We start from the raw sequence: 13,977 nt of genomic DNA, 5'->3' as shown, positions 1-13,977 counted from the left end.
CTTGCCTGGCCACGTGGATGCAAAGCTATCCTGCCCCGTCTAAGGAGGCCTCAGCGGGGGTGGAGGCTGGTGTCCAGCTCCTGGCAGAGTAGGTGGAGAAATTTGTCTTAATTTGGAGAAGCAGGGGTGACCAGTGGTCTTGCCGGTCGTGGGCGGGAAGCCGGCTAGGCCGGCGGGGCTGGGGTTTGGAGGCCAGCGGCTCTGGCTCCGCCGAGCGTCCCTCGAAGTCCTTCCAGCACCATGTCCTCGGCATAGTGTGGCATCAGACGTTTCCATGGCAACCTTAGTGCTTAGGGAACATTGTCAGTTGCAGGAACATATGTCCGGACGGTGTGCAGCGAGGCTGTCGATAGGGAAACCATTTTTGGATGGGGTCACACATCTGTTAAATAGAATACCTCAACTTTGGTGTTTTTTTGTTTTTGTTTTTTTTGGAGAGAATAATAGTTTTAAGTTTTTGTCGTCGTCGTGTTTTTTACCTGATTACCTGAAAGCGAATGCCAAAGGCCGATGCCTGCATACGGAGCACAGGGGCAGTGCGGCGTCTTTTCCAATGTTTTTATTTTTCTTTACATCAGCTGTTTCGCATTTAAAGTGAAAATTGTAAATGTTTGAAATAAAGTAATTTCTAAAGATCTGCCTGAGCCGTGGTTATGCTTCGGGCACTTGGGTCATTTAAAGGAAAGATTTGCTGGGTTGACGAGGGGGGAGGCATGAGGAGAGACGGTTTTAAAATGAAGTCGGACGATTTTGGGGTGGGCCTCCCCGTAATGCTGGATGACATGACCTCTGGGAAAACATCAGATACGTTTAAGAAATAAGTAGCAGTTTCTCCAAAGACACTAATTATGAAGAAAGTATTTCCCAAAAGAGGTCCTGGGGTTTCTGGAAGGGGCGTGGGAGCTTCTGCCCTGTTTACCGTCACTGCCCGCTGACGGGCGTGGGGAGGGACAGGGACCACCACTGTTGTTGGGCCGGGGTGTCCCTTCAACCCCGCACTCTTGATCCGCAGATAGGCTGAGTCTGTCCCCTGCCGGAAAGGGTCTTGGATAGGAAAACCTGGGCCGTGGCCACCCGCATCTTGCAGACAGGAAAGCCACTGCGGGGCGCTGTGGGTGCGGTTGCCGTGTGGACAGCTCAGGGCGGGGAGGAGGAGGCTGCAGAGGGCGGTGAAGTGTGAGGCCCCACGGTGCATCCCCCAAATCCCGGGGTACGGGGACCGGACCTGCAGGACTCGCTGCCTCTTTGAGGACCTTTTCTGAGATTGGTGCCTCTCTGTAGAAAGCGACTCGGGAGACAGGTCCCCGAGGGCGGCGAGGCCTTGTGGGCCGTGCAGAGGGCACACGGGGTGGGCGCCTGCCTCCCCCACGGCATCCCTGTTCCGATGACACGGTTACGACGCCTGTTCTGGAGGAGTCTGGGGGGGCAGATGGTGCTTCGTGTAGAGGACAGTAAGCACCCAGCTGCTGGGACAGCCACTTAGGGAAGAGCCGTCCTTACCTACTGAGGCACAGACCAAACCTTTCTCCAAATCTGTGTGACGTCCCGGATGGAGGCAGGACCTTGCCACCGGCCTGTTGAAAGTCCGCCATGCTGTGTGCGGGGCTGGGCTGGGGCTCAGCCGGGCTGGCCGCGTGGCCTGGTGCTTAAACAATGAGTGGTGACACAGAGCCCTGTTCTTTCCTTCCGAATCCGATCAACCCCTGGTTTCTTTACGAAAGTCCCCGTCTCCTGTCACTTAAAAAACAGCAAAACCAAGTAACAGCAGCGACTCCTCAGCCTTGTCCTATTTCTTCTTTTTACAAAGTAAATTAGTTTTATTGATCAAATTCACTAAATTGTAACAAGTCTTACAAGTTTTTCATGGCCTTTTAATTTTTTAGAACAGTTTCTGTATTTTTTAAAAATATTTTTTTTAGTGGTTAGACATTTATAGGACTTGCGAAGGGTCCCCCCCGCCCCCCATGTCCTTGTCCTATCTCTTACCGACAGTTTTAGGTGACAATCCAAGACACGAATAAAATTTTTTGGTGAAATCATAGAACACTCAGATGTATGTAACATTCAATCAAGGGGATTCTAAGATAATTTCACATTGGCTTTGTAAAGCTGCCCAATGCCCACAGGCAAATAGCTTACTGAATAATGGGAGCTGCATTTTAATATTTCATTATGATTTTTTAAAAATAGAGAATTCATTGGGAAGACAATTGTTTTAACTGAGGTATAATTGACATATGACATATTAGTTTCAGGCATACGACATAATGATTCGCCATTTGCATACCCTGCGAAATGATCGCCCCGATAAGTCCAGTTAACATCCGTCACCGTAGGAAGCTAGAAATTTTTTTTTCTTATGTGGAGAACTTTCGAGACCTGGCTGCTAGCTAGTTTCAAATGTGCAAGGCAGTATTGTTAATTATGGCCATCACGCTGTCCGCTGCATCCCCGTGATTCAGCCATTCATTGTATAATTGGACATTTGTAGCTTTGGACCCCCTCCCCCCGCGCCCTGGGGTTTTAACGCATGCGCTGTGCGGTAAGGGATGCCCTGTGAGATGCCCTGCGAGGCGCCGTGGGAGCCGGGCGTGCTGGGGGCAGCGCCCGGCCCGGGATGACGTGAGGGGTGGAGGCGATGGCCTCCCACGTGCACAGGCAGCACGTCACCCTGCAGGGGACACACCTGCCACGGCAGCAGGGGCCGGGCGCATGGGTGGAGACCCCAGAGAGCCAGGAAAGCTCCCGGCCGGTGGGGAAAGGCGATGACCCTGGGCACACGGTGGCCTCCGGCCTCAGGACAGGACGCACACGACGGTGTCGTTTTCGTGGGCGGGCCCCGCTGAGTCACCACAGTGTGAGTTCCACAGGGGACGGCTTTGGGGGTCTCTGCGGGAGACCACGGGGCCGGAGGTCGGGTCTGCAGCGACACGTTACTGAGGATGTTAAAACCAAGGAGGAAACCCGAAGACAGCCAGGAGCTACGCCACCGGCCCTCTGGGTCACCCGGAAGGCCACCGTCCCTTTTCGGTGACATGGCCTGTGAAAATTAGCTAAAGATAGCGGCTACCATGTGTGGACCCTACAGACAGGGCATTCCTTCTCGTCCTAATGACGCTGCCAGGTGAGCGTTTTCAACTGTTTACAGGTGAGGCCACCGAAGCTCATGTGGTGGACATGGAAACCCAAGGTGCCCGAGCTAGTTAAGAGGCTGACCTAGACCCCCCACCTGGCTCGTCCCGACCCCAAGGCCAGTGCCCTTGGCCCTGACGCGGCCCCTCAGCCACTGTGACTGCCTGCGGGGGCTGCTCTTTCCAAGGCCAGGCTCCCTGGCTCTGCGCTGGCCGGGGCCCTGGCCCAGTGCCCCCAGGGGAGATGGACCTGGCGCCCTGTCTGTGCGGAGCAGGGCTGGGAGCTCGGCCCTGGGCTCCCGCGAGTGGCCAAGGCCGCCGGGCCCCAGAGCTGCACACAGAGCAGGCAGCCACAGAGAAGACGGGTCGAAAAGGGGAAGGACAGTTCCTTATGCTTCACGATCCTTCATCAGACCCCAAATCGAACACCGCCCCCTTCCCTCATCGTCGGCGGGAGAGATGCGGTTTCTCCTGCTGCCTCCTCGGTGAACGCACTAACGAACCGCCAGGAAGTCCTCGATTGTGCTTCCTGTGCGGTCCCCTTTACTGATGGCGCAGGGACTTTATCCCGTCCACTCTCTCTGGAGGGGCGAGCGGTCACCGCATGGCAAGTGCCGCTTCTCCCTGGGCGGCGAGTCAGTCAAAGAATGTTTGCCGGACCGTGAGGCTGGCCGCGGGGATGCAAAGGGATCCAAGATGCTTCTTCGTCTTCCCTGAGATGCTGGCAGTCCCCCTGGGAGCCAGCCAGGGAGCAGCCGTCTCGGGGAGCAGATGACGGATCTGGCCGAGGGAGCCAGGGGAGGGAGGAACAGAAAGCGGGGAGCGGAGAGTGAGGATGGGAGAGTCTGCAGGTGGAGGGTGCTGAGCAGGGAGGGGCTGGCCCGGGGCTGGGGGGCCGCCTGGGGCACCCCCTCTGTTGAGCAATCCTCAGCGCTGAGAGATCACTGAGGACCAGGTTTGCTTTTTTCTTTTATGCATATTTACGTTTTTTTTCCCAAGAGTATGTATGTTTTTACACTTAAAGCTTTTTATCAAACAATTATGATCTAGTTTGGAAGAGTTCGATCATATCGTACTGCCCGCGAAGAATCGTTTATTAAAAAGGGCAAGAAGTCGGTGGGGATCACAGCTAAAACGAAGGTGGCCGTGAGACCTGACTGCGGAAGCCGGGTGCAGAATGGTTCGTTACATTAATCTTCAAAAAGACTCGACAGTCTCCGGGTTAGTAGGTGCGAGGACTTTAGGAGGAGGTTCCGCTTGCACGCCTGCCGTTGGAAACAATCCAAAGTGGACATAAACGCACCTTTCTTAACTATCCGTCAGTGGAAAGCAGGACTCTCACGTGTCAGCACCCCGCTGGGAGATACCTCGATGAACAAATTGGCTTTTACATGCGCAAGAAGAAATAGTGCTTCCCCTCAATGAATCCGAGCGGCAATCCTGTTTGCTCACGCACGTAAAGCAGAAGGCAATCGGACTCACGAAAATATGTCACGCAGGAAGCCTCTTCACTCAGAATCAAGACGATGCGGTGACTCACACTGCGTGATTCACAAGGTGGAGATGTGGTTCTGGTGCCACTTGCGGAGTCTGGAAATGATGCTCCACATGCCTCAGCATGACGGAGAATTGTATGTTGATTATCGGAGCTCGAGTTGTCTCGCGGGACGTCAGGCCGCCGGGGGCCACAGGCGGGGCATCTCCCAGGCAGGGGCAGGGGTGCCCAGGCCCCGGATGTGGCCTGCCAGACCTGCCAGACTTGTCCTGGCGGTGGGGACGGATCCCTCACACCCAAGTCCTCGTCCCCAGCCCGGAGCCCACAAGACTCATCTGCGGGGGGACAGCACGCTGGTCGCCCGGCCGCCTGGACGTCCCGTCTGCTAGACGCCGGCTGACAGTGAGAGAGCTGCATTTTCTTTCGTTTTTCAACTGTGGTAAAAGACACAAAACTGTGCCATCTTAGCCATTTCGAAGTGCGCGGATAAAGTCTGAACTCTAGTCACACCTGTGTAAACAACGGCAAGTGTTTTCATCTTGCAAAGCTGAAACGCTGCACCCAGCGAACGTCCGTTTCTCTCCCGCCACCCAGGTCCCGGCAGTGCCAACCGACTTCCTGTCTGCGAATCTGATGACTCCGGGCGCCTCGTGTGAGTGGAATCGTAACAGTGTTTCTTTTTGTGTCTGGCTCGTTTTGCTCAGCGTCCGTGTCCTAGCACGTCAGACTTTCCGTCCTTTTGCAGGCTGAGTAATATTCCGTGGCAGGTGTGTACTACCCTTGTTCATGCATTCATCCGTCCATGGATATTTGGTTTGCTTCCACGTCTTGGCTATTGTGAATTTTTTTAAACCGTTTCTCACTTGCTAACTAAAACAAGGTGGCTGGTTTATTACTCCTCGCCCCAGGAGTTTGACCAATTAAGCTCTTCAAACGGGAAGGGTCCTGCGGGCCGGGCAGGCGCACGCTCTTAAAAAGCGAATGTGGGCCCACCGCTTAGGATATGCCAACCTAGAATCAGACCGGGCTGCACCTGGGCTCTGCCGCCCATCACGTGACGGACCCGGGACAAGTTATTTGGTAGTCAGTCCCCAGGACCAGTGTCCTCACCTGTGGAATGAAGCTGCCGCCGGGCTCACTGGGCTGTGGGGGGCTAGAATAAGAAGATGCAAGATGCAAGGCATTTGTGGGGCTGTATTCCCGGGACATAGCAAGAATCTATTCTCATCTCGTCTAGGCCTTTCGTGGGGTCGGAATCCAGTACCCCAAACCCTGGGCTCTTCAAAACGTGCCCAACTCGAACTCTGAAAACCATTACTCCGTTGCCTCTGTGTGTGTGTGTGTGTGTGTGTGTGTGTGTGTGTGTGTGTGGAGGGGGCGGTGACATGAACATGTCTCAGTGCAAACTTCCTTTTCTGTCAACACAGACGGGAAACAACAATAGGCACTCGCACCACCTGGTGGCGGTTTATAGAAAGTTCCATGGGAATTTAAAATTCGACACCAGAAGTCTCACACGGCCGTATTAGATTCCTCCTACAACCTTACATGAATTTTTGTGTGTGTGCATTTCTGAGTAGCAGCTTCCAACGGTGATTCTCGGCCATAGCTGGGTACCAAAATCGCCTGGAAAAAAGTTTAAAAATATATAGATTTCAAGCTGCACAACAGGCTATAGCATTATATCCCGTGGGCAGGATGAGGGCATCTGTGCGAATATCAAACAGTAAAAAAAAAAATGACAAAAACCAAAACCCGCCCCCACACGTGAGGAAAGCCACAGCTCTCATGCCTCGGCAAGGACGAAGACGGACATGAGCACGTCTACTCAGAAAGACGACGGCCAAGGAGACAGCACAGAAGTCCTCTACAGGTAAACTGAGAAAAAAATTAAAATCAGGCCTGCTGGTTGCGATCAGTCGTGGTTTGCCTGTACATTTCATTAACGATAGCAAATGAAGTTTTTGATGCTCTGTTATAGCTGTCCCCACAGGAAGTTGTTTTTTTTTTTTTAATGTCTGGAGGTGATTCTCAAAACTAATTAAATCAGGTAAGAAATATGGTTTTCTTGGAGTAATGTTTATTTAAAGGTAGAACTCAGAGCAAGCCATCTTCAGGAGGGCATGCAGCCTACACTGGCTACTGCGACATATCCAGAAATTTTGTAAAATTTCCGCTCTAACATAAATTACTGAAACTCTGCACATAGGCACCTGTATTACATACAATCTCCAGGTATTTTTCCAAAGTTAAAACTATGAATTGACATCTAAAATGTTAAAGCCTCCTCACAAAATAACTGGTTAAGAACTTGACGGAGTGAGATGCCGTTGCCAGCACGCTCATTAAACGCACAATTCGAGATTCCAGCCGTAGTCCAGGGGCTACGTGGTGACAGTTGTGTTAGGCTGTAAGTCACTTCGAGGTGGCAGCCGCTGTGTCGTCGCTGTCTGGCTCCTGACTGTGTCAGAAAACCCCGCCCTCAACGACCGCCGGTCCTCCCGCTGCACTTCTCTCTCTGTCCACCGGGTGGCAGCAACGCACCGCGGCGGCCGGGTCGTCAGGGGCCGAGCGGACCCACCAGAAGTCTCCGAGTTAATGAATGGGGCACGAACGTTAGAGACGGGAAAGCAGAAGAGCGACCCTAAAGCGATCATAAGGCCAAAACAGTGCTGGCCGTGGAAAATAAGAGACAATGAACGAATGAATGGGAGAAGGAAGAAAGTCTGCTGAACGTTCAGAGGATGTGGAGGTGAATGAAATCCGGGCATCCTGGGTCCCGGACCCGAAAACGGGCACGTTCATAGAAGAGAAAGGCCAACCCCACTTAAAAAGGAACCGATTAGGGCTATTTCCCCACCTGTGTCCCCAGAGATTCCCCGCCCATCTCCCCATTCTGCACAGAGGCCGATTGGCAAAGTATGGCGACTTTCAACAGCAGGCGTAAAGGCCCTTTCGACTGCTTCTTAAGAAAGTACTTGGACAACCACAAGGACACGTCTGTCCCCAGTCGAGGAGGCATATCAACATTTACTTTTGTACACATATGAACAGTTCTCCATGATCGTATTCCTACTTATTTAAATACACACAACTCCAAAGTTTGCAGTCCATCCTGACGAAAATAGCTAAGGTGGCAGAGGAAATAGAAAAGTCCTTTCACCTCTGTTCTAGGCCTGAACCGGCAGACGCTCCTCTGGCGACCTGTGGCAGAGCGTTTTTTTGTTTTTGTTTTTTCTGAGAAAGGAGGTTCGATAAAGGAGAAAGAACACGGATGCGGGAGGCACGACAGACACAGAATTCAAGGTCAGCGAGCATCTTCGACAGAAGGCATCGCTCTCTCCAGAAAGAATCAGAAAATATTCCGCGAGACAGAATTAACGCGAAAGAGGGAGAGCTACAGGGAAATACTCCTATCAAGACAAAGTGACAGAAAGCCAAGCGCTCTGAGCTCAGAGAGGAGACCCATCAGGGGGCCCCCCAATTAAGGGGCCCCCCAATTAAGGAGCCCCCCCCATCAGCGGGCCCTGGAGGCTTAACCCTAAGCCATCAGGGACCCCCTGCCGGGCCAAGTTGTTTTTAGAACACTGGGTACTTTGTGTCACTCCTGGCTGTGAATTCCCTGGCTTTTGTCAGCCAGCGTCACAACCTGAAGCAGAAAATAGTAGCTTAACCCCCACCCCCACTACTCATTTACTGTATTTCTTCATGTTATAACCTCCTGTACGGTTGTGAAGAAACTGGACTATAAATAAACTCTACATCTCCACTTTTAATTATATCCAGAAAATAGCGTGAGCGTCACAGCAAGGCAGGAGAGGGAAAGCACAGTACTGAGCATTTGCTAGAAGCACAATAAATACTTAATGTATCAAGTCCGCTTTCAAAATGTTACTTCATTATACATCCATCGTAATGGCTGGGTATAGGCCAAAAATCATTTAGTGCACAAGGAAAAATTCTGCAAAGCTTTTAGTGTTTATTAAAATTAGGATAACTGTGGTATTTCATTTGGGAAGTAAGTTTACGTAGAAAATACGGTTTCATTTCTAGAATACTGAACTAAAAATAAGTTTAACACAATGAATTATTTGTATATGCAAGATAATAAATATTCGTTGAATGGAACTGGAACTATGGCTACTAAAAATTTTTTAAAAATCTTGTACTAAAGATATAGTACATGAGTCAATACACAGTTAAAAATCCTATCAGTACGTAAAAAACAGAACACCTCGTTAATGAAATCACTGGGATCCAACGAGAAAACGTTCCTCTCAAATTTTTAAAGTCGAAGACTACACAGCTCTTTGGCTACGATCTTTAAATTTTCTTTGGCTACAATCTTAACTGAATAACAAAGCACATATTGACTAACCTCTAAATCATAACAGTAAAATAATGACTAATTACTAGAAAGATACGTTTTCCCCCAAATCAACCAAATCAATACTTTTTGTGTATTTTAAAGAAGCGGCGAAAGTTAACTTTTCGTCGGTGACAGTCGGCACGTTTGCGTCTGGACCAGTTCTGAGAACCAAACTCCCAACCGCAGGACCCAGAAACATCTGCTCATCTGCCCGGCCACTCATCACAGGTGTCTCCTCACAATCTTGCCATTCTCTCGTGGTTTTTTTTTTTTCACAGTAAGTAAACTGGCGATATAAGTTCGTGATAAATCATAAAGATGACACTACTACGAATATTAATGTCATATCTTAAGCAGTGATAGTTAGAGAAAACCTCAGTCTTTGAAAATATTTTTATGCCCTGTGAACTGGTCTGCTCTGTACAGCGTGAGACGCTGCGGGCTTAAGAGACCCCGACCCTATAAGCAGATCCTGGGGTCATGTCTATATTTTTAATTTACTCTAAAAATACAAATCGAATTTTAGGGACAAAAAGGAAAAGCCGTTCCCTAACGACGACAAGGCACAAAGACGAAACGAAAGGCATCGCAAGTTCTGAAAAACTGTCCAATGAGAAACAGCTGTTGAGCTTTGTATATGTTCAGATTTTTTAAACATCAGAAAATGAAATCTTTGTTGTTTTATTCTGTAATTCACAATTATAATAATGCCGATGTTTAATTATAGTGGCGATTCTTAAACTTTCCTTCATCTTTCTATCACCGATTGGATGACATGATGACGTCCACAGACTGAGAGACCACGAACTTTCTTAGAAGGCCGACCGACAGGCCCCGGAGTGGCGGGTTTGCGTGGCCTCCGGGGCTGAACCGTGCATCCTTCTGCCCAAGGAGGGTCCGACGTCACCCGCTCTCCCGGTCCACGTGATCGTTCTTTGCCGTCTCAGGTAAGAGCCAAGTGCATTTTTGTGGGTCTGTCCGGAGAGCAGGAGGTCCAGGCAGCAAGTAGCACATTTCTGGAGAATTCTAATATCCTGGAGCCACTCTCTAATATCCAGAGAGTGGGGGCAAATGCTAAATTAGGGTTTCTTACTGTGGAATGGCGTAGCCAGGAGAAAAGGGACAGGTCAGTAACCAAGTGCCATGGAATGGATTCAAGGCCACAGACTTTTGGATTTCTCAGGGAAGACCCCACCTTCCTACCAATGATCACGGCGCAGTCTGGCCTCATCCCCTGAGACGCCAGCTGGGTGCCGATGCCCTCTTAGGTGTCGGGGGCCCGGCCGGGGCTTTCGGTGGCCGGGCCTTAGTGCAGCTTGCTGTGCACAGGGTAGAGTAAGGTCATGTGTTCCGCCCCCTTGAAAGGCAGCTTCTCGTTGGAGTAGTAGTGTACCACTTCCGGGATGCTGTCAAAGACGGCGCTCATCTGGTCCAGCGTGTACTTGCTGTCTTTGGTCTGAGCCACGATGATGTGCACGCATCCCTGACTCGTCCTGGAACGAAACGCACACCACGGGGGAGACGTGAACGGGCGAGCTGGAGCCCCCCTCCCCCTCCGAACAGCAGACACCCCAGCCAGCCCCACCGGGCGGACTCATTCTCGTCCACTCCTGGGATGGATCTGGACGAACAGAAACGCACTCGACAGTCCAGCAGGGCTCCATGTCACCGCCCTCCTGCGTATTAAGCTTATCCTTAATACACAGGCGTCATCGGGTGCCCGGCAACAAACAAACAAACCCCAAAACCTAAAAAAAGCCCAGTCCCTTCTGGTCCCCCAACTGCCAAACTACCGTTTACGCCCAAGTATGAGGCCACCGAGGTGAGGCTGAAACTCACTCTCCTCATCACGGCTAAACGGACACGTATAAGGCTTCCTCCTCCTCCCCCCGCCAAAGGATACATTAAGAATAATAAAAATAAAAAACCGTTTCCTCCCCACCCCCACCCCAATCTGGAGAGACCGCTCCCGGCTGTGTGTGATGGCAGCTGGCACCGGAGGCCCGCGGCGCTAATCCGTGAGCCTCGGCCTCGGGAACACGGCACAGCCATTCCTGGTATTGTATACCCGGTGGCCCGGCCAGTTTTCTGGGCCCTACTGCTCGGACGCCCTCCCGCCATAGCCGCTGCCCCCTCCCGCCTGATTGTTTCAGCTGCAGGGCTCAGCTTCCTCAGGAAGGAAATGCTGTGAGGGCGCCTGACAATGACCCTCCAATATAGCACCACCGAACTGGCAGAGCCCCGAGCATTTCCATGATACGAGCACCAGTGGGCCGGCCAGGCGAAAGTGAGTGCTCGGTGCACGGCGGGACAGGGCGGACCCGCGAGCCAGCGCGCCCCTCCTCACCGGCGTCAGAAGACGTTGCTATCGGAACCGCAGCTGGCCTTTGGGTGACCAAGGGATCCCATTTATTAAAATCCCCAAACACCAGGGGATACAAAAAGAGCCCCTGAGCTATCCTGAGAAAGAATTCTTTTCATCAGGAATTATTTCTTGGGGGCGAGGACCCACCTTCGGTCAGGGAGCATAAGAAACGGACTATGCACCGTACCAGTGACACGGGACCCTCACTGTCCTGAGATAGTGGGGCATTTACTGAATACCAGCTCTGCGTTCTAATCAGAGCACGTCGGAGTCCATTGTCCAAGCAAACGCATCTTATTTGGTGGGCCACCCTCAAGCGGTATCTTTTTTGACTGGTCACCACCCACGACAGAAGGGACTGTCGTGGGGCACCCCTTCCTGCATCCAGATGTGTGTGTGGGGGGGGCCAGGGGGTTGCAACACTCACTTCAGAGCGATGGAGTACCGACTGGCCCCCGATTCGCTGTTGCGAACCAGGTAACCAGCTTCTTTGCAGGGCTGAAGTCGGCTCTCGGCCTCCGCCCGGGTGATGGCGCCATGATACCAACTGGAAAAAGGGAAGCGGGGAGAAGCCGTGAGCGTCAGACCACAAGGTGCTCTCTGAACTGCACCTCCAGCGGAAGCTGGACAGCCCCAGCTAGATCCTGCTTCCCAACCCGCACAGGCAGAATGCGGGTCTAGGGAGCCCCGCGTCACAAAACCCATCAACCACACCAGAGGGCGCTAAAAGGGGCTGGTGTCATTTTAGAAGGTTTTTACTCTACACAGGAGAACGAAACTTAAAATCGGGTTCTTGGGGCGCAGTGCACTTGCCGCGCACCTGCACCGGGCTTTGCAAGCGGCCCTTGGTTAATCAGCCCCGGCAGGTGTCCGCGGGCAACGATAACCGCGGGCAACGCGCCCGCGCGCTCCCGGGACCCCGGCCACCCCCGAGCCGCCAGGTACCGCGCGTTACGCGGCCGCGCGGAGACTCACGGCTGCTTCTCCAGCGGCAGCGCGGGGTCCACGCGCGCCCCCTCACTGTGGTCGGAGAGGGCCGGCTTCAGGACCTTCTGCGTCCAGCTCTTCTGCCGATGGTGCTGCCTCGCCGCCTCCTCCTTCCCAGAAGGCCGCTCAGCGCCCTCGAACTGAACTGGAAGGAAGGCTCATTGAACAGCCGAGGCCACGGAGGTGACCCACGCAAAGGTCAAAGGGGAAGACCTTGTCTGCCTCGGGGCGGGGGTGGGGGCGGGGGGAAGCCTCCCCTCCCCCCTTCAATGTATCCGGCACATATACTGCAAAAAAAAACCACGCCTAGGACAGCTGAGCTCTGCCGCCTGTGGCATCTGATCACACTGACTTTCTCTGTAAGGTATTCGTCAGCGTGAAACAGTTTTAGAATGCGAGAGAAAACCAGCTTTCAGATACGTCCGCCTGTCCGGAAAACGGAGCCTTAGTTCAGTATATTTAGAGGAAAAGAAGAAACGCAGTTACAGGTGATAATTCCTCGCAAGAGTGTGTATCACTCTGAAACCAAAGGAAGTTTTTACTGTGAAATAATAAAGGAAAAAGAAAAATGAACTCCGAAATGGAAAGGAACTACTGGGTGCTGCCGGAAAGATGCTAAGACACCGGGTGGGGGAGGGGGACAGGAGATGCCAAAATGAGCAGCTCAACACAGGAGCCCAACGGGTTTGTGAAAACGAGACTCAAGGAAAACCCAGACTGACTCCCGCGGAGCTGCCACACATTTCACCTCCTCTGTCCTCACCCACTCTACTTGGAATCGCAAACCCGCCTTTGCTTTGAGAGGGAAAAACACTTCCCTGACTTTTTAAATCAAAGGCAAAAGACATTATGTGGTCAGTCAAGTGGGAAACTCGTGGAGAAGCCGGAGGGAGAAGCATCTTTAATGGCTACTGACAACCTACTTATCACTCTTGAAAAACAGATTCCTTTAGGATTATTGACCACACACACACACACACACACACACACACACACACACGAGCCAGCTTCATCCAAGCTCCGCCCGCTGATCCGCTGGATCCATTCTGCCATTGTATAAACAGGGATCCTCACGGGCTTGAGAAAGGGCACCAAGTGAGAGTTAGAAACGCCGCTCCCAATTGGACGGTTTCAGATAAGGGTTTTCAACAGCCATTTAAGGCATTTGCAGAACAGGTGCGCAGGACGAAGACGAAAATAAAGATGCCCAGAGGATACAAGAAGGATGTGAAGTTCGGGGCTCTTTTCAGGCCTGGGCTTCCACCCAGGCCCCATTCTCCACCCCCGTAAAATTCCGCGGGAACAGGGTCTGCGCGCAGCCGCAGGGAACGTGGCCTGGGCAGCGGGACCAGCGCGCAGGTTCCCCTGGCAGCGGGTGCGGGGGAGACGGAGGGGGTCCACCCCTATCCCGACACTCCCTCCCCTGGTGGTACCCCCGAACCCATACACGGCCTCCTCCCCTCACCTGGAGGCACCCCTCCTGACTCCGCCCACTTTTCTCACCTGGTGGCCCCCCCTTGGCACCGCCTCGCCCCTCACCTGACAGCGCCCGCACGATCTGCTCTTTCTTCCACTCCCACGGCTGCTCGTACTCGGCCGCGGGCCGCCCGTCGTCGGCGGGCAGCCTGCC

The 13,977-nt window shown here is 52.5% G+C and overlaps 1 protein-coding gene across 1 annotated transcript in view; it reads right to left on the bottom strand.

The window, feature by feature from the left end:
* Window positions 1-8,783: 8,783 nt before the first annotated feature.
* Window positions 8,784-13,977, bottom strand: part of SHE (Src homology 2 domain containing E) — a 31,633-nt gene continuing 26,439 nt past the window's right edge. The window contains exons 5-8 of the mRNA XM_015598301.2: window positions 13,887-13,972; window positions 12,336-12,492; window positions 11,788-11,907; window positions 8,784-10,488 (exon numbers count right to left, since the gene is read on the bottom strand). Of these exons, the coding sequence (XP_015453787.1) occupies window positions 10,302-10,488; window positions 11,788-11,907; window positions 12,336-12,492; window positions 13,887-13,972 (550 nt within the window). The 3' untranslated portion in view covers window positions 8,784-10,301. The remainder of the gene's footprint in view (window positions 10,489-11,787; window positions 11,908-12,335; window positions 12,493-13,886; window positions 13,973-13,977) is intronic.

This window comes from Pteropus alecto, unplaced genomic scaffold, assembly GCF_000325575.1.
Source record: "Pteropus alecto unplaced genomic scaffold, ASM32557v1 scaffold49, whole genome shotgun sequence".
Taxonomy (NCBI): Eukaryota; Metazoa; Chordata; class Mammalia; order Chiroptera; family Pteropodidae; genus Pteropus; species Pteropus alecto.
The sequence above is the reverse complement of the archived record's forward strand: the minus strand, read 5'-3'. Positions and strand labels throughout refer to the sequence as shown.